Raw genomic sequence first — 20,005 nt, forward strand, 5'->3', positions numbered from 1 at the left:
TGAGATCTAATTTTAAAAGGTCTTTTGGATTTTCTACCTAGGTGATATGTAGAGCACCAAAGAACAATCCTAAATGGTGACTTTAAGATGCAAACTTCTACAAATATATCTAGACGTTATGCATAAAAAAAATATATATGGTTTGCTTACCTTTGCAATAAAGTGAAGTTAAATATGAACACAATCCAGAGATTCATTTATTGATGGGAATCCAGCATAAAACTAGGTTACTATCTATGCATGTCATCGTGAAGAATAATACACTGTTGGAATGCCTCCAAAACATCATCTAGAACAGACGGTCTTCTTACTAAAGGCTGTTTGAAAAGAGAAAACAAACTAAATACACAAAATTAGTTATAATACACCGTAGTCTGCAACTCCTGTTACGCTTCGTTCACATCTACATCAGGGTTCCGTTTGAGCTTTCCGTTAGAACGGAACCCTGACTGAAACAAACAAACCATAGGTTTCCGTTTGCATCACCATTGATTTCAGTGGTGACGGATCCGGTGCAAATGTTTTCAGTTTGTCTCCGTTGTGCAATGGTTCTGTCGCTTTGATGGAATAAATACAGTAGTCTACTACGGTATTGATTCCGTCAAAACGACGGAAACCTTGCACAACGGAAACAAACGGAAACCATTTGCACTGGATACGTCACCACTGAAATCAATGGTATCAATCAATGTAAACGAAGCCAAACAAATACTGTATACTGACATTTTCATAGGAAAACGAAAAGCTAATAATGTGGAATGTCAACAACAAAGGCAAAGTGTAGAAGTGGAAGCAAGATCTTACTAAGCACACAGCATGATCCACTTTGTAGAACATGAAAAAAAGTGCAACTGTATTCTAGTAGGATGTTTTAGGATGATGCAAGAAACGATAGCCTAGGACACAATGGGAGAGATTTATCAATGTACAGTAGATAAGCATTCTGTTATAATTCTATTGAAAAAATAGCTTTGACACATATGTCATATTTATCAAACCACCCCTTCCCGACACTTTTTCAAACAAACATTTTTATTTGTCCCATAGAAAACAATGGGTGGGTGGCCTTCAAATCATACTAAGTACATCTAATTTATTAAATATTTTCACTACTTTACTGAAGAATGACAGGGAAAACTTGATGACCAGCTATAGACTGTAATACATTCATTTATAGTTGTTTGTTAAAAATGCAGGTTTAATCTGAAAATGGTCCACTTAGTGTTGGCCCCACCTTTTTTCTCCACTCTACACAATCCCAATTGGGCAGACTGTCAGCAGGCTTGGTTTCCAGTACCATCTTTATGCTGGTGACAATCGACTGCTGTATGTATATTATTCCAGGACATTTCTTCTGCTCTGCTACAAAAGCGTGTCTGTCTGCCATATTAGCTGAATATCTTAAACTGTTTCCTCTATCACCTAAACCTGAAGTCACTATCTCCGTCTGTACCCCCACTATCGTCTCTGGACATGAGGCCTGATGTCTTGGAGTTATACTTGAATCTGATCGGTCTTCCTCCTATTCAATCCATTGCCAAATCCTGTCACCTTCACATAAAAACAACTGGGTTGTCTGACATCTTGGTTCCTTCATCCCCTCTCATATGGTTCACCTAATGCAGCCTACATTTCCCATGATGCTTCTGCATCCTATTGAAGTGCAGCAAGTGATAGATCAGTGACACAGAACTTCTGTCCTATAACTCACACTGCAGAGTCTCGTGTATTCCTATGTGATGCAGATTCAGCCTGTCTCCTTTGCTCCCTGCTAGTGATAGATTTCTCCATATCAGTTTTTACACATGAGGCAGGGGAGAACAGCATCTTATAGAAATACACTGGACTCACTGCACACAACAGTCACAAATAGTATAGACAGGCAGTGTGACTCAGGGGAGTTGTATAACTCTGCAGCTAATCATTGTATGGACTCAACTATTATATTACTTCACTCCTGCTTTCTTAGACAAGGCAGAAATAATTTCTTCAGCAGCACTATATGCAAGGGGGACATACAGAGAAACTAGGGTAAAGCTGGGTTGGGAGGGGAGTGGTCTCAGACCGGTCAGGAGAGATTTCATAGGTGATTATATAGTCCAGAAGTTCACAGGAAGTCAGCCACACAGGATAAACTCACCTCCTGTCTACACATAATAGCATGTAGACAGAAAACCCAAAAAGTTATGGCTCTCAGAATACATCGACCCAAAAACATGATTTTTTTTAAATAAATGTTTTATTGTGTAAAATTAGTAAAACATAAGTACTATATAGATTTGGTATAGCCAAAATCGTACTGTCCTGTAGAATAAACGTAACATGTAATTTATACAGAACAGTGAATTGCCGCATTAAAAAATAGATTAAAAAAACTCAGCAGGAATTGGCAGAAATGGAATAAAAAGTGATCAAAAAGTAGCATTTACCCCAAAATAGTACCAATAAAAACTACATCTCATCCTGCAAAAAATAGCCCTCATACCACTGTCTATGAAAAAATATGCAGATGGGCAGGCCCGAGGGGAACAATTTATCTGTTTCAAGAGGCGATTATCAAGGCACTAATATTCGAGAATCAGGAAGGGGAGGGTCCAAACATATCTCCTAGAAGCGAGGGTGCCCGTATTATATAGTACAACACTTTCCAGCAAAATTCCCCAAACTGCAAAGGTGCTGAGTGTGTACCAAAAGGGGGTAAGAATAAAGAATTGCTTCAAAGCGTAACAAACATAATTTTATTATGTTTTTACCCTTATTATACCATGTTTATTATGCCCTGATGTACTCTGCCCAGCTTACCTATGCCCCCACATTATAAACTGAAATAGCAGTAAAACTCTAAACAAAATTACTACCAAGCAAAATCTGCTCCCCAAAAGCGAAATGGCGCTCCCTCCCTTCTGAGCCCTACACTGCCCAAACAGCAGTTTATTTCCACATATATGGCATTGCCACACCCGAGAGAATAATTTTAACAATTTTAGGGGTGTGTGTCTCCATCAGCACAAGCTGGGCACAACATAATTGCCACCAAAATTGAATATTTGGGGAAAAATTGCAATTTTTACTTTGCACCATTCGCAGTGCATTCATTTATGGAAAACACCTGTGGGGTCATAAATGAATTGATGGGTATAGTTTCCAAAATCGGGTCACTTCTCAGGGGTACTTCGTAATACGCCAAATTAGGCCTCACTTTTGCATTATACTCGTTCACTCCTGAGCCCTGTATGCCCAGGCAAAAGAGGGTGTTTCTAAAACCAGAAAACACAGTATAATGATTAAAGTAGGGATGTCAAAATACCAGAATTCGACTTCGATATTGATACTTTGTGTAGTATTGCAATTTCTATACCAAAACGATACTTTACCAACAGTAATAAAAAAAAAAAAAGTTCTTCCATTTTCTGATGTGAGGCGCGTGGTGTGATGATGAATTTAACCTCCATGTGCCTCACATTAATAGTAATTAACCCCATCATGTTTCTCAGTCATAATGGGTTAATTTGTGAGGTACATATTGGGGTTAATTACTATTAATGTGAGGCACATGGACGTTAAATTCATCACACTTTGTGCCTTACAAGTGAAAGAAGTTTTTATTTTTTATTTTTTTACAGCGTACACATCATAAATGACTTCAACAAAATAGTTGTGCAGGTTATTACGGCCGTGCCAATACCGAATATGTGTATTTTATGTATTGAGAAACATGTAGAGGTAAAAATAGTTGGCACTACCTGTAGCTTGCAATGTCACAGACTTCTGTGCTTGTGCTCACTGGGACTTGTGGTTCGTCAGCCTTTGTCTAGCGGTGCTCAGTGCGTATAAAAGTCAGATTTTGCAAATAACAATATGTAGAAGAAAAGACAGCACGGCACTCACCACTTGCAAAAAAGGTTTCTTTTTATTCTTATGTTGAAGCAGGCAACACGGGATTAGAAGACAATAGAGCCGACCGTTTCACGTCCTTCAGACGCTTTCTCAAGGCATTATTTTAATGTTTATTGTAAAAAAGGTGTATGTGTATTTTTTTAATTTAATATTACTTTGTTTTTACTTTATTTTTAAACTTTAATGTACTGGCTTATATCTATATTCCAGTTCATTAGCCTGTGTACAGATCGTAAATAGGCAGTTGTTAGGACATACCTAAGTATGCCCTAACAGGAAATATGATAATACAGCCCTGGGGTCCTTCAATAGACCCTGGGCTGTCTGGCCATATATGGTATGGCCCTCGATCGCATCACAGGAATTCCCTGTGACGCGATCCAGGGGCATCCCCCCTTCTCATTTTCCCCTGAATGCTGCAGTCAGCTTTGATCGCAGCATTCATGGGAATAGCGGCGGAGATGAGAGGTTTCTCTGATCTCCGCCGTTATAGAGCGGGGCTGCAGCTGTTTAATACAGTCATTGCCCCGCTCCTGACAACAAGTGCGCGTGGTCAGCATGATCAGCGGTTCAGGCACTGAAGACAGAACATGGGGGTGTTTTGCAGTGCTCCCGCCATGTTCTGTCTTCATTGCCGGCAGTCATTAGTGCAGCGCTGGCCGCATCGCATCATCCTGACGCACACAGCCGCAGCCCCGTTCTCATACAATTATGTGTTACAATTCTAAGCTGTATCGAAATACATGAAACAATGGTATCGAACCGTTTGTGGATGCACAGTATCGAAACAATATCGAAGTTTCGATGCATCGTGCATCCCTAAATTAAAAAGCTGTCTATTCATGGTGGCACAAGCCGGGCACAACATATTGGACACTGGAATGGCATATCTATTTAAAAATTGTCATTTTTACTCTGTAACATCAAGTGCACACTAATTTCTGGAAAACACCTGTGGGGTTAACATGCTCACTACACCCCTAGGTGAATACTTTGAGGGGTGTAGTTTCCGAAATGAGGTCAGTTTTGGCGGGTTTCCACTGTTTTGGTCCCACAGGAGCTTTGCACATGCAACATGGCGCCCACAAATCAATCCAGCAAAATATGTACTCCAAAAACCAAATGGCGCTCCTTCCCTTCTAAACCCTACCGTGTGCCCAAACAGCTTATGACCACATATGGGTTATTTCCGTACTCCAGAGAAGTTGCTTTAGAAATGTTGGGCTAATTTATTTAAAAATTCAACATATTGAACTATAGCTTCTTGGAAAAAAAAATTTAACTTTTTTTATTGAAACGGCACCTATTCTAATAAAATATACAAAACACCTGTGGGGTCAAAATGTTCACTAAACCCCTAGATGAACTCATGAAGGGGTGCAGTTTGCCAAATGGAGTCACTTGTGGGAAGTTTCCACCATGCTGGTACCTAAGGGGCTTTGCAAGAGCGACATGGTGCCGAAAAACAAATCCAGTAATATCTGCACTGATAAAGCCAAATGGTGCTCCTTCCCTTCTGAGCACTGACGTGTGCCCAAACAGCAGTTTATGACCACATATGGGGTATTTCCGCACATGGAAGAAATTGCTTTATTCCTTGTGAATTATTTTTAGCTAAAACGACAACTTACTGGAAAGAAATAAATTTTTTCATTTTCACGGCCAAATTCTAATAAAATCTATGAGACACCTACATCCATAGATGAATTCCTCGTGGGGTGTAGTTTCCAAAATGGGGTCTGTTTTGGTGTGCTGCCTTTGTTTCAGTACCACAAGACCTCTTTGAACCCGACATGGTGCCTAAAATATAAATCTAATGAAAAGAAAGAAGGCTCCAAAATCCACTAGGTGCTCCTTTGCTTCTGAAGCCTTTGTTTCAGTCCATTAGCACACCAGGGCCACATGTGGGATATTTCTATAAACTTCAGAATCTGGGCAATAAACATTGATTTGTGTTTCTCTAGTTAAAGCTTCTGTGTATAAAAAAAAATGGATTAAAATGGAATTTCTGCAAAATTTTAATTTGTAAATTTCACCTCCACGATGTCTTAATTCCTGTGAAAAGCCTAAAGGATTAAAAAACTTTCTAAATGCTATTTTGAATACTTTGAGGGTGCAGATTATAAAATGGGGCAATTTATATGGGTTTCTCATATAAAGGCCCCTCAAAGCCACTTCAGAACTGAATTGGTCCCTAAAAAGATAGGCTTTTGAAATTTTCTTCACAATTTGAGACATTTCTACTAAGCCTTGTTACGTCCTAGAAAAATAAAAAGGATGTTCAAAAAAACTATGCCAACAGAAAGTAGACATATGGGAAATGTTAATTAGGAATTATTTTATGTGGTATATGTAATGAATCGGTGTAGGAAGACGGACAGGTGAGCCCTAATCTACCCGCAACTCAGTCCCTGCCTACTTGCACGGCCCGTCCTAAGTGACTGCGTACAACTGGGCGACGGTCCCTACACTCAGTAAGTGCAAGACAGACAACACAAGACAAAGGCACACAGAAGCAAGGGGGATAGGGGCAGTTGCCCACGGAAACACCGTGAGCAACAGGCAGTGGTGAATGAGCCGAATCAAACCAGGGGAGTGGGTAGTAGCAAATCAGAGCAGGAGAATAGTCAGGCAAGTCAGGGTCAGTAAGTAACAGCGGTCAATCGGGTGAATAGCAGGAATCGCAGAGCCAAGAGACCAGACAATCACAGGCAAGGAGCATGCTGCAAGTGAAGGTATAAATAGACCAAGGGCGGGAGCTAGAGCAGTCAGGCCATAGGTTCTCCCTCTCCTCAGCCTGCAAGCCTGAGTGGTAACAGATCGCGTCACTCTAGCAGACCTTGTAGCTGATGAGGGCTGATTAACCCCGGGCGTCGACACAGAACCTGTGTCTGGCAAACCCTTTACAGTATAACTATCTGTGTTACAAGCAGATACATTTAAATTTAGAAAAATGATAAGTATTGCTAATTTTCTCTACATTTAGTTTTTTTTCTCATCAAACACTGAATATATCAACCAAATTTTACCTCTAACATAAAGTACAATATGTCACAAGAAAAAACCAATTCTCAGAATCGTTTGCATAGGTAAAAGCATTCCAAAGTTATTACCACATATCTGACATATGAAAAATACTACTCTGTCAGGTAGGTCAAAAGTGGCTGCAGCGGGAAGGGGTTAATGGCTCTTGCAGGGTAAAAAATTCACATATAAAACAACTTATTTTCAATAAACTTCATTAACAATAACCTTTGCATTATCCCCATCACAAGCTTCATATTTCAACACAGATGAAACTAAACTACAAGTACAAGGTGTGCCATGTCGTTTGATAATTGATTCATCAATGAAGAAAACCAATGCAAAGTTAAACTGTGCATGTGTGCTACTTGCCACATATACATGTGGAGTATAAACTCAATCTTTATTAATGTTAACTTTAAGGCCTCATGCACACGACCGTAGCCATATGCACGGCCGTGATGTCCGGGTCGGCTGGCCATGGAGTGACAGCCGCGATCTGCCCGCAAATCGCGGGCTGTGCACATGACCGCAGCCATTATTTTCAATGAGCCCGGACCGCAGAACACGGCCGTAATATGGCTTGCCCGTTCTTTCTGCGGTCCGGGCTCCGGGGCCATGCACGGACCATGAAAACCACGGTCTTGTGCATGGCCCCATAGGAATGAATGGGGCCGCAATTCTCCCGTGGATTTTCGGGGAAATTGCAGCCGCAAAAGCACGTTTGTGTGCATGGGGCCTAACATGTAAAAAGCAAATACGTTTTAGTTGAACTTGGAATAAAGTATACTATTTAATTACTAGTGATTTTGTGCATTAAAGTTATAAAATTGTTGACCTTCTATGAACTCAGTCAGTTCTGAAACAAGTAGATAAACACGTTTACTATCCAAATAGTGAAACTCCGCCTTTTCAATACCTTTATGTGTTTGTTTTTTTCCAGTTGTAGTTACTTGAAATTCTTATTGTGGCTGTCCATGACGCCTGAAAATCTACCATGTTCCACTCTATTGGCCTTAAAGACACAGCTCCCTTGGTTTTCTTCCTATCCCTCTGACCGCTCGTTCAGCGTGTCATTTGCTGGTTCTACTACTTCTCCTCTTCCACTTGCTATCAGGGGTTCCTCAGGGATCAGTCCTAGGTCTGCTCCTCTTCTCTCTCTACACAGCTCCTATTGGACAAACCATAAGCAGATTTGGCTTCCAGTACCATCTCTACGCTGATGACACCCAATTATATGCCTCTTCCCGTGACATCACCCCTGCTCTAATACAAAACACCAGTGATTGTCTATCCACTGTCTCTAACATCATGTCCTCCCTCTATCTGAAACTGAATCTTTCTAAAACTGAGCTCCTTGTTTTCCCACCATCTACTAACCTACCTAAACATGATGTCTCCATCTCAGTGTGTGGCACTACCATAACTCCTAGGCAGCACGCCCGCTGTCTCGTGGTTAGTGTGGACTCAGATCTTACCTTTACTCCTCACATTCAATCACTTTCACGCTCCTCTCATTTTCACCTCAAAAACATCTCCAGAATCCGTCCTTTTCTTACTGAGGAAACAGCCAAAACTCTCATTGTTGCTCTGATTCACTCTCGTCTTGACTACTGCAACTCATTATTAGTCGGTCTTCCCCTCACTAAACTCTTCCCTCTCCAATCGATACTTAATGCAGTAGCCAGGCTCATCTTCCTGACCAACTGCTACACCAACGCCTCTACCCTGTACCAATCACTACACTGGTTGCCCATCCCCTTCAAAATTAAATTCAAACTTATTATTCTCACCCACAAATCTCTCCACAGTGCTGCACCTCCTTATATCTCCTCCCTCATCTCTGTCTACCAGCCTACTCGCGCTCTACGTTATGCCAACGACCTTAGATTAAAATCCTCCATAATCCGAACCTCCCACTCCCGTCTCCCAAGATTTTTCTCATGCTGCACCAGTCCTCTGGAATGTGCTACCCTAGACAATCAAATTAATTCCCAATATCTACAATTTTAAACGTGCCCTGAAAACACATATTTTTAGACAGGCCTATAACATTCCCTAATCTGATTCATTCACACTCCTTGCACCGTACTGCATTTCATGTCCGTCATACAGGGAGACTGGCTGGTGACCGGCTCATGCAGCTTTATGTGTACCACCCCATGTGTATAAAAGATGGCTGGACCAGTGTACTGAACAAACACTTTTACACTTTGTGTCTCTCTTATTTCCTCATAGATTGTAAGCTCTTGAGAGCAGGGTTCTTATTCCTCCTGTCTGAATTGTAAATTAGCTTTGTCACTATGTAATGTCTGTTTATGTTCCTTCTAGATTGTAAAGTGCAGCATAATATGTTGGCGCTATATAAATACAGATTATTATTATTACGATGGCGAACCGGAAAAAGGGTGCAATCACACTGCCGTGGCTGATAGATTCTTCGAACACTTGTTTCTGTTTTTCATGGATAAGCATGATCATTACAATATACACATAAAAGGGAAGACTTAACCCCTTCCCTCTTTGGCCACTTTTGACCTTCCTGAGACAGCCTCATTTTTCAAATCTGACGTTTCACTTTATGTTGCAATAACTTTGGAATGCTTTTACCTATCCAAGAGATTCTGAGAATGTTTTCTCGTGACACATTTGACTTTATATTACTGGCAAAATTTGCTTGATACATTCAGTATTTAATTGTGAAAAACACAAAAATTTAGTGAAAAATTGCAAAAAATAGCATTTTTCTAAATTTAAATGTGTCTGCTTGTAAGACAGGCAGTTATACCACACAAAATTGTTACTAATTAACATCCTTCATATGCCTACTTTAGATTGCCATAGTTTTTTTGAACATGCTTTTAATTTTCTAGGACGTTACAAGGCTTAGAACTTTAGCAACAATTTCTCACATTTTCAAGAAAATTTCAAAAGGCTATTTTTACAGGGGCCAGTTCAGTTATGAAGTGGCTTTGAGGGCCTTATATATTAGAAACCCACAATAAGTCACCACATTTTAAAAACTTCACCCGACAAAGTATTCAAAACAAGATTTAGAAAGTTTCTTAACCCTTTAGACGTTTCACAGGAATTAAAGCAAAGCAGAGGAAATGTACAAGTTTTGTTTTTTTTGCAGAAATGAATTTGTAATCAATTTTTTTTTGTAGCACATAAAGTTTTACCAGAGAAATGCAATTCAAAATTTATTGCCCAGATTCTGCAGTTTTAGGAAATATCCTACATGTGGCCCTAGTGTGCTTACGGACTGCAGCACCGGCCTAAGAAGCAAAGGAGCACCCAGAGGATTTTGGGGCTTTCCTTTTATTAGAATATATTTTAGGCACCATGTCCGGTTTGAAGGGCTCTTGCGGTGCCAAAACAGTGGAAATCCCCCAAAACTGACCCCATTTGCGAAACTACACACTTCAAGGAAATTATCTAGAGGTATAGTGAGCATTTTGACGGCACAGGTTTTTTGAAGAAATTATTGGAAATAGGCCATGAAAATTAAAATCGAAATTATTTCAAAGAAAATTTAGGTTTAGCTTATTTTTTCTCAATTGCACAAGGACTAAAGGAGAAAAAGCAACACAAAATTTGTAAAACAATTTCTCCCGAGTAAAACAATACTGGGGACAATATATCGGACACTGAATTGGCATATATGTATAGAAAATTGCAAATTTCACTCTGCACCAACTGCTGCACATTATCTTTTACACAATACCTGTGGGGTCAAAATGCTCACTACACCTCTAGATGAATGCCTTAAGGGGTGTAGATTTTAAAACAGGGTCACTTCTTGGGGGTTTCAACTGTACTGGTACCTTAGGGGCTTCTGCGTACAAGACTTAGCACCAGAAAAGCTCCAGTAGGCCAAATGGTGGTCCTTTCCTTCTGAGCCCTGCCGTGTGCCCAGGCAGCTAATAACAGCCACATGTAGGGTATTGCCGTACCCGGGAGAGCCCACATTACAGTTTATGGGGTGTATGTCTCCGGTGGCACATGCTGGGCACAATATATCGGACACTGACATGGCATATATATAGAAAATTGCAAATCTCACTCTGCACCATCTGCTGCGCATTATCTTTTACACAATACCTGTGGGGTCAAAATGCTCACTACACCTCTAGATGAATTCCTTAAGGGGTGTCGTTTTTAAAACGGGGTCACTTCTCGGGGGTTTCAACTGTACTGATACCTCAGGGGCTTCTGCACACACGACTTAGCACCAGAAAATTTCCAGTAGGCCACATGGTGGTCCTTTCCTTCTGAGCCCTCCCATGGGCCCAAACGGCAGTTTATCACCACAAATAGGGTATTGCCACACTCAGGACAAATTGGGCAACAAAATGCGGTATTTTATTCCTTGTGAAAATAAGACATTTTGAGCCAAAACTACCTCTTATTGGAAAAAATAAAAAAAATTTTAATTCACAGCCCAATTCAAATAAATTCTGTGAAAAAACTGTGGAGTCTAAATGGTCACAACACCCATAAATAAATTCTTTGAGGGGTGTAGTTTTCAAAATGGGGTGACTTCTGGTGGGTTTCCATTGCTTTGATACCTTTGGGGCTCTGCAAATGCGACATGGCACCCGAAAACCAATCCAGCAAAATCTGGGCTCCAAAGAACACATAGCGCTCCTTTCCTTCTGAGGCCTCCCATGGGCCCAAACGGCAGTTTATCACCACAAATGGGCTATTGCCGCACTCAGGACAAATTGGGCAACAAATTGGGGTATTTTATTCCTTGTGAAAATAAGAAATTTTGAGCCAAAACTACCTCTTATTGGAAAAAATTACATTTTTTTGAATTCACAGCCCAATTCAAATAAATTCTGTGAAAAAACTGTGGAGTCTAAATGGTCACAACACCCATAAATGAATTCCTTGAGGGGTGTAGTTTCCAAAATGGGGTCACTTCTGGTGGGTTTCCATTGCTTTGATACCTTTGGGGCTCTGCAAATGCGACATGGCACCCGAAAACCAATCCAGCAAAATCTGGGCTCCAAAGAACACATAGCACTCCTTTCCTTCTAATACCTCCCATGGGCCCAAACGGCAGTTTATGGCCACAAATAGGGTATTGCCGCACTCAGGACAAATTTGGCAACAAAATGGGGTATTTTATTCGTTGTGAAAATAAGACATTTTGAGCCAAAACTACATCTTATTGGAAAAAAGTTTTTTTTTTTTAATTCACAGCCCAATTCAAATAAGTTCTGTGAAAAAACTGTGGGGTCTAAATGGTCACAACACCCAAAAATAAATTCCTTGAGGGGTTTTGTTTCCAAAATGGGGTCACTTTTGGTGGGTTTCCATTGCTTTGATACCTCTGAGGCTCTGCAAATGCGACATGGCACCCGAAAACCAATCCAGCAAAATCTGGACTCCTAAGAACACATAGCGCTCCTTTCCTTCTGAGGCCTCCCATGGGCCCAAACAGCAGTTTATCACCACAAATGGGGTATTGCCGCACTCAGGACAAATTGGGCAACAAAATGGGGCATTTTGTTCCCTGTGAAAATAAGAAATTCTGATCAAAAACGACATCTTATTGGAAAAATTGTCATTCTTTTAATTTCACAGCCCAATTCAAATACGCGCTGTGAAAAAACTACGGGGTAAAAATTGTAACAATAACCATAAATTAATTCCTTGAGGGGTGCAGTTTCCAAAATGGGGTCAGTTTTGGGGGATTCCTACTGTTTTGGCACCTCAACACCTCTCCAAACCTGGCATGCTGCCTAAAATATATGCTAATAAAAAAGCACCACCAAAATGCACTAGGTGCTTCTTTGCTTCTGGGGCTTGTGTTTTAGTCCACGAGCGCACTAAAGCCACATGTGGGACATTTCTAAAAACTGAAGAATCTGGACAATACATATTTAGTTGTGTTTCTCTGGTAAAACCTTCTTTGTTACAGAAAAAAAATAGAATAAATTGAAATTCAGAAAGAAAAACGAAATTTGCAAATTTCACCTCCACTGTGCTTTAATTCCTGTGAAATGCCTGAAGGGTTAAAAAACTTTCTAAATGCTGTTTTGAATACTTTGAGGGGTCTAGTTTTTAAAATGGGGTGCTTTATGGGGGTTTCTAATACATAGGCCCCTCAAAGCCACTTCAGAACTGAACAGGTACCTTAAAAAAAAGGCTTTTGAAATTTTCTTAAAAATATGAGAAATTGCTGTTTATGTTCTAAGCCTTGTAACGTCCAAGAAAAATAAAATAATGTTCAAAAAACGATGCCAATCTAAAGTAGACATATGGGAAATGTGAACTAGTAACTATTTTGGGTGGTATAACCGTCTGTTTTTCAAGCAGATGCATTTAAATTCTGAAAAATGCTATTTTTTCTAAATTTTCTCTAAATTTTGCAATTTTTCTCAAATAAAGACTGAATATATCGACCAAATTTTACCACGAACATGAAGCCCAAAGTGTCACGAGAAAACAATCTCGGAATCGCTTGGATAGGTTTAAGCATTCTGACGTTATTACCACATAAAGTGAAATATGTCAGATTTGAAAAATGGGCTCTGAGCCTTAAGGCCCAAACTAGGCTGCGTCCTTAAGGGGTTAAACCACATACCTCCCCTTATTTCTTGGAATCCTCCTGATTCGAACGCTGTAATTTTTTTTATGGACCCCGCTCAGTGTTAGCGCCAAATATGCTAGTAAAGTGAGTAAAGGTACAGAAAAGAGGAGACCTCATCTCTCCTCAGTAGGCTTTGTCTCTTGCATCACTGTAAGGCTGGGTTCACACGTTTTACGCCTGGATTACGCCTGAAAACACGGCTCAAATAGGTTTCAATGGGTTTGCCGACGTACTGTGCCGACGACCTACAATTTTACGCGTCGCTGTCAAAAGACGGCGCGTAAAATAACAGCGTCGTCAAAGAAGTGTAGGACACTTTTTGGGACGTAATTTGACTTCAATGAAGAACAGCTCCAAATTACGGCCGTAATTGACGCCTCGCAAAACGCGAGTACGAGCAATTACGTCTGAAATGCAGGAGCTGTTTTCTCCTGAAAACAGCTCCGTAATTTCAGCCGTAATTGTAGTTATCGTGTGCACATACCCTAACACTGGCCAGAGCAGACAGCCTCAAAGCGATGTAAAAGACCTGCCTCTAACGTAGTAACTCCAGGAGTTTTCCATCTTTCGGCACGCAGGAGAAGAAGCGACGGAAGAAGGAAGGAATACCTAGTCCGCAGAAGCATTGTTAGCATCCAGGTAATCTCCAGCCTTCAGCAAAAGTCAAATTAAAGTCTCTTGCACTGTGTATTTAATGCGTTAAGTCAGGTTAAAGATCGATACATCTGTATCTTCTTTTTGCAATTTTGTATTCTTATTTTTTACTCACTTTATTGTACTTACACAAAACTTAATAAAAAGTTAATTATAAAATTATCCTTATTAATAAAAAATTTAGAGAACGGTATAAAAAAATACTACATTTAAGTGAACGTTATCTGTTATCAATGGGGAGGGTCTGTTCCCAGTGACTACTACCGAAGTAAGATGCGACTAATATATTAAGAGGCGTTTGTATGGAGTTTTGTATGGCGTATGGAGTTTTGCTCAATGGACTCAATAGGTTTTTCAACCCCTTAATAACCGCCCATACGTTTTTTTTTTACAGCAGCCATTAAGAGTACTTATGCCACATGCTGCCTTTTCACTGAAAGACAGCTGGGCTTCTGCTCTAACGCCAGAGATAGTAATTCCTCAGATTCTGGCTATTTAACCCCTTAGATGCCGCGGTAAATAGCAGGAGTATCTAAGTTATTTCAGAGGGTGGGGCTCTCTCTGTCATCCCTTGAGGACTATTGCGACGCAATTGCGGGCTACCAATGGTTTCCAGGTCCGTCATCTGTGTATGCCTATTAGCCTCCTAACTCTGAGAGTGCTACACGGACAGGCATAATACACTGCAATACAGAAGTATTGCAGACTGTAATACTTCTGTATCGCAGTGTATTATGCCTGTAGGTCTTCCCACGCAATCAATGCAGTTGCATTGGGCCACCAGAAGTCAGGGAGCTACTGTGGGGCCCCCTGACAGCACCACAACTTTCTACTGTAATTGCTTCCCAGAATGTAGATAAAGTTGTGGACCATGGTTTAACTACCGCCGTAGCAGCCAAAGCGGCTGCTACGGGGATTAGGCCGTTCGGTAGCACCACTTTGGACTTTATTTGCTATTCAAATTTTTAATTGTACCTGCATCCTGCTCCACCATTCATTTACTGACCCTTGCCCCCGGCACATAGCAGCGCGATGACGTAATCGCACCAGCCTGTGCTAAGCCGCTGTATGCACAGGCTGGAAGAGGCCTAAAGAATAGGCTACTGAAACAGGGCTATTACGTTTAGGGGCACTAATTCTCTGTGGGGAAGCACTAAGGCTAAGGGGACATCAGTACTATCTGGGGGCACAAACAGGGCATCACTATTATGTCGGGCCACTAAGGGAGCATTACTACTATGTGGGAGCCACTAAGGGAGCATCCCTACTGTTAGGTGGCACTAAGAGGGCATCATCACTGTGTGGGGTACTATTACTGTGAGGAGGCACTAAGTGGGGATCATCAATGTGTGCGGGCACTATTACAGTGAGGGGGCACGATTATTGTGTGGGGGCACTAACGGGGCAAAATTAAATTGTAGGGGCCACTAAGGGGGCATCACTTTTGTTTGGGTGGCAATAAGGGAGATTAATTACTGTGAATGGGGCACTAAGGGAGCATTATTACTGGGAAGGGACATTAAGGGGGCATTCTTATTTCAAATAGAGAATTTCGATTTTCCTCAAAATGATGACAAAATCCCTCGTTGATTTACTATTTACAGTTACCACATGAAAATGAAAAATGGAGAGAAAATACATTAAAATGGGCTTGTTTGTTCAGTAGCAGCAATTCTGTGTTCTGCTTCTGTTGCACACTCTTTGAAAGAGAAAGCAAGTTTGCGCTCAGTAGTGATAGATATCGTATGTGGATCAATATTACCCAACCATAAGCAGAGCACACGGTGCAAGTATGCAGACCTGACATGAATTAGTAGATAGGCTAAAAACAGGCATGGCCATTGACAGTGCTAGACAGGAATATTGTGCTCTTGAAGTACAGCATTAAAAAGCTGTTTTTAGAAAAATTATTGCTATTGCTTGTCATTTAGCAGAACACAACCAGGCACTAATATTGCATTTAGAGAAACTATTTGAGCCCCAAAATGGCAACTTTCTGGGTCGGATAGAGTTGATGGCCCAACCGGGAACGGATTAAGTGTACCATGCCCGCCCCCCCCCCCCCCCCACCCCTCCACTATAGAGACGCTGTGCTGTATATTTGCAGATTTCAGTTTAGGCGGCCACAGATACTGCACGGTTTTGAATTCGCTGTAAAAGCAGAATGAGCCATTACAGAAGAGAAAAAGTAGACACTAAAGACACTAGAGAGGACAGGAGCTTTACATTTTTAGTGGTTTCTGGGGGGGGGGGGGGAATCTGCTATGTGTAAATATAAAGAACAAGTCTCTGTTATTTAACCCCTTAAAGTCCAAGCCATTTTTTTTTGTTTTTTTCATTTTCACTTGCCGCTTTCCTAGAGCCATAACGTTTTTATTTTTACGTCAAGGATTATTTTTTGGGTTTAGTTTTCACTGTATATATTTACCTTCTCTTAAGGTAAAAGTAGATTTAACATCTAAATTTACCTTAAGATAACGTAAATATATACAGCACCAGAACAAAGCTCACTACTTATATACAGCCCCAGAACAAAGCTCAGTACATAAATATACAGCCTCAGAACCAAGATCAGTACATATATACAGCACCAGAACCAAGATCTGTACATATATACAGCACCAGAACCAAACTCTGTACATAAATACACAGCCCTAGAACCAAGCTCAATACATAAATACAACACCAGAACCAAGCTCAGTACATAAATATACAGCACCAGAACCAAGATCAGTACATATATACAGCCCCAGAACCAAGCTTAGTACATATATACAATGCCAGAACTAAGCTCAGTACATATATCCAGTACCAGCACAAATACAGCTCAGTACAGAGATCATTTGCAAATTCAGTTTATCCCCTGCTATATAAGTTTGTACAACATAAAACTACAGCTTACAGTATAGCCTGAACAATGGTTAGCATATGCTGGGAGTTGTTACCATCCATCATCTCGCTGCAGTGACTACAGTACTGATCGGTCACAGGGAGAATAAACGTGTATATTGAGTGACTGACAGGTGACGTCTCAGATTCTTTCATTCTTTTTCTCTTTTCTTCTCCATCCGGCCCAGACCTCTATGATGACTTCTCCCGGCCACAGCCCATATCTGCAGAGTTTACAGCTCAGTCTTCGGCTCCTCACTTTTCCAGCATTTCTGCAGCTATGAATGAAGATAAAATTTTCTTGGTGCCACACACTACGCCCCTAAATATAATAGTATCACACACTTTCACTTGAATAGAAACAGAGCTGCAGCTCGGCCGCTATTCTGGACCGGAGCCATCTGTTTCTGGCATGGACATTCGGTGCCCGGAGGCAGCCGGAGCAGCTGATCAGTGCGGAGTCCGGGTGTAGGACCCACACGATCATATACTGATGACCTAGCCTGTGGATAGGTCATCAGTTGTCTCTGCACGGACAACCCCTTTAGGCCTAGTTCACGCAGAGTTTTTTGCCGGCAGTAAATTCTGCCTGGAAAATTCAGCTCCGTTTTTTTTGCACAACACGTGTTTATGACGCGGTTATTTTAGGTTTTTTTTTTTTGCCTCTTTCTTCAACAGGTAAAGGAAAAAACCAAGCGTTATTTTCCAAAAAAGCATCAAAATCCAACGCAGCGGTTCATAGCGTTTTTTTCCATCTCCCATTACTTTCAATGAGGGTTTTGAGGCGGAAAATGCCTCAAGATAGGTCATGTAGCTTTTTTTTTTCCTGCTCGCGGGACAGCATTTTCGGCTGTTTTGTGGTGCGGTTTCCGCATCGAAAAAAAAAAACTCTGTGTGTACAGAGCCTTAAGGAGGTCAAAAACTTGAAACTGAACATTGCAGACTGTCGTGGTCTGTCTTACAACATCGGCAGCAGTATGATGGGACACAAGCTGGGGGGGGGTCGTGAAAAGACTGCTGGAGATCAACACAAAGACACCCTGGGTGCCCTGCAGCAGTCATTCACTAAACCTTGTTGTGGCTAACGCAGCCAAATATTCTCTGACGTCGTCTGACTTTTTCAGGCATTCGGCGCCTCTACAACCTTTTCAGCTCTTCAGTGCAGCGCGGGCCATTCCTACAACGCCAAGTAAAGCTCACTGTAAGAAAAATCAATCACAAACGAGATGGGATTGCCGTAAATAAAGTGTAAAAGCCCTCCATCACTAATTTCCTGAGATGGTGGAGGTCTTATCTGCACTCATTCAACACGCTGCAGAGAAAAAGGATGGAGGGACAATGTCTCCAGCATAGGATCTGTGCAAGGAACTAACTGCATGGCGATTTATTTTCTGTGTTGTGATCTGGTACAATGTGTATAAGCAAACTCCTACAGAGCCCTAAGGGTATGTTCACACAGAGATTTTTGGCGCTGTTTTTGACGCGGAAACTGTGCTAAAAGATGCCCGTCAACACCTCCCTTTGATTTCAAGAAGCGTCATGCCCTTTTTTAAGGCGTCTCCGTCTCTGACCTCCCATTGACATCAATGGGAGGCAGACAAAGTGGTTTTTGCCCGCGGCGCTCAATGGCCATAGCCGAAAAACGCAGTAAACAACACGGCAAAGAGAATGCAGACAGGTCAAAATCTGCCTCAAAATTCCTGAAGGAATTTTGAGGCCGATTTTTCCACCTGCAAAAAAACTCAGTGTGAACAGGGCTTAACATGGCAATGAAGAAAGACTACCAGGATCATGGCCTCTCATTAGCCCAAAGAAAAGCAAGAGAAATTGCAGAGAAATTACAGATACAGTAGATATGACATTCCCAGTGGTAAGACAACGAAGAACAGCTCGCAAGTTCCTTTTATGAGGGAAAAGAACAAGCTCAGCTTAAGGGGGTTTTACACTGGCCGATTATCGGGCAGACAAGCGCTCATAGAGCGCTAGTTGCCGATAATTGCCCTGGGTAGGGCTCAATCATCTGCTGATCGTATCATTTGAAAAAAAGTTAAATAATATTGTTGTCGGCAGCACATCTCCCTGCGTAAGGGAAACGCGCTGCCGACATGATAATAATGTGTGGGGATGAGCGATCGGAGTAACGACCGCACATCCCCATCGATAACTCCGTGTGACAGGAGCAAATGAGCGCCGATCAACGATGTCTCGCTGCACCGGCCGGTGTAATAGGACCTTTATGCAAGAACAGCTTTTTAACCCCTTCACGACTGCTTTACGGCTTTATACGTTCTAACTGCCAATGCCCCATGCAGTTAGCACGTTTATAAACGTTGACAGCCTGGAACGGGTTTAATAAGTGCAGTGCTGTATCAATGCAACCAGCACTGCACTCTTATGTTGGCTAGGGCTTTGAGAGCCCCAGAATACACCCCCTACTGTAGATAGTGCCACCCACAACCCCATGTAGGTAGCGAAAAACCCTCTGTAGACAGCGCCACCTAAGCTCCCTCCGGCATCGGAATCCCAGGCCAGCGCTCTGGTCGAAGATTCCCTTCCTAGAGGGAGCCCCCGCCATCTCTCCATCCCTGGAGGGGTGGCGCTATTTACAGGGGGTGTGGTGCTATCTACAGGGGGTGTGCCACAATATACATGGGAACTGTGGCATTATATTGGCACTATCTAAACTGTGGCACTATCTTCATGGGCACTGTGTGTAGCGCTATATGGGCCTTATCTACAGGGAGAACTGTTGTATTATGTGGGCACTATGGCACTATTAACAGTGGGCACTATCTATGTGGGCACTGGCATTATCTTTGTGGGCAATGTGGCACTATCTACAGTGGTATTGCGTCACTATCTACATGGGCACTGTGTGTGGCACTGTGTGGGTATAATCTACCGGGAGAACTGTGGCACTATTTATGTGGGCACTGG

At 41.6% G+C, this 20,005-nt stretch overlaps 1 protein-coding gene across 2 annotated transcripts in view; it reads right to left on the minus strand.

Annotated features, from left to right (window-relative positions):
* IL15 (interleukin 15) overlaps positions 1–20,005 on the minus strand; it is a 115,886-nt gene that overhangs the window by 79,858 nt on the left and 16,023 nt on the right. For both annotated transcript variants that reach the window (XM_075849699.1, XM_075849698.1), the window contains exon 2: positions 151–317. In XM_075849699.1, coding sequence (XP_075705814.1) covers positions 151–197 — 47 coding nt within the window. In that variant the 5' untranslated portion in view covers positions 198–317. The remainder of the gene's footprint in view (positions 1–150; positions 318–20,005) is intronic.

Source organism: Rhinoderma darwinii, chromosome 1 (assembly GCF_050947455.1).
Source record: "Rhinoderma darwinii isolate aRhiDar2 chromosome 1, aRhiDar2.hap1, whole genome shotgun sequence".
Taxonomy (NCBI): Eukaryota; Metazoa; Chordata; class Amphibia; order Anura; family Rhinodermatidae; genus Rhinoderma; species Rhinoderma darwinii.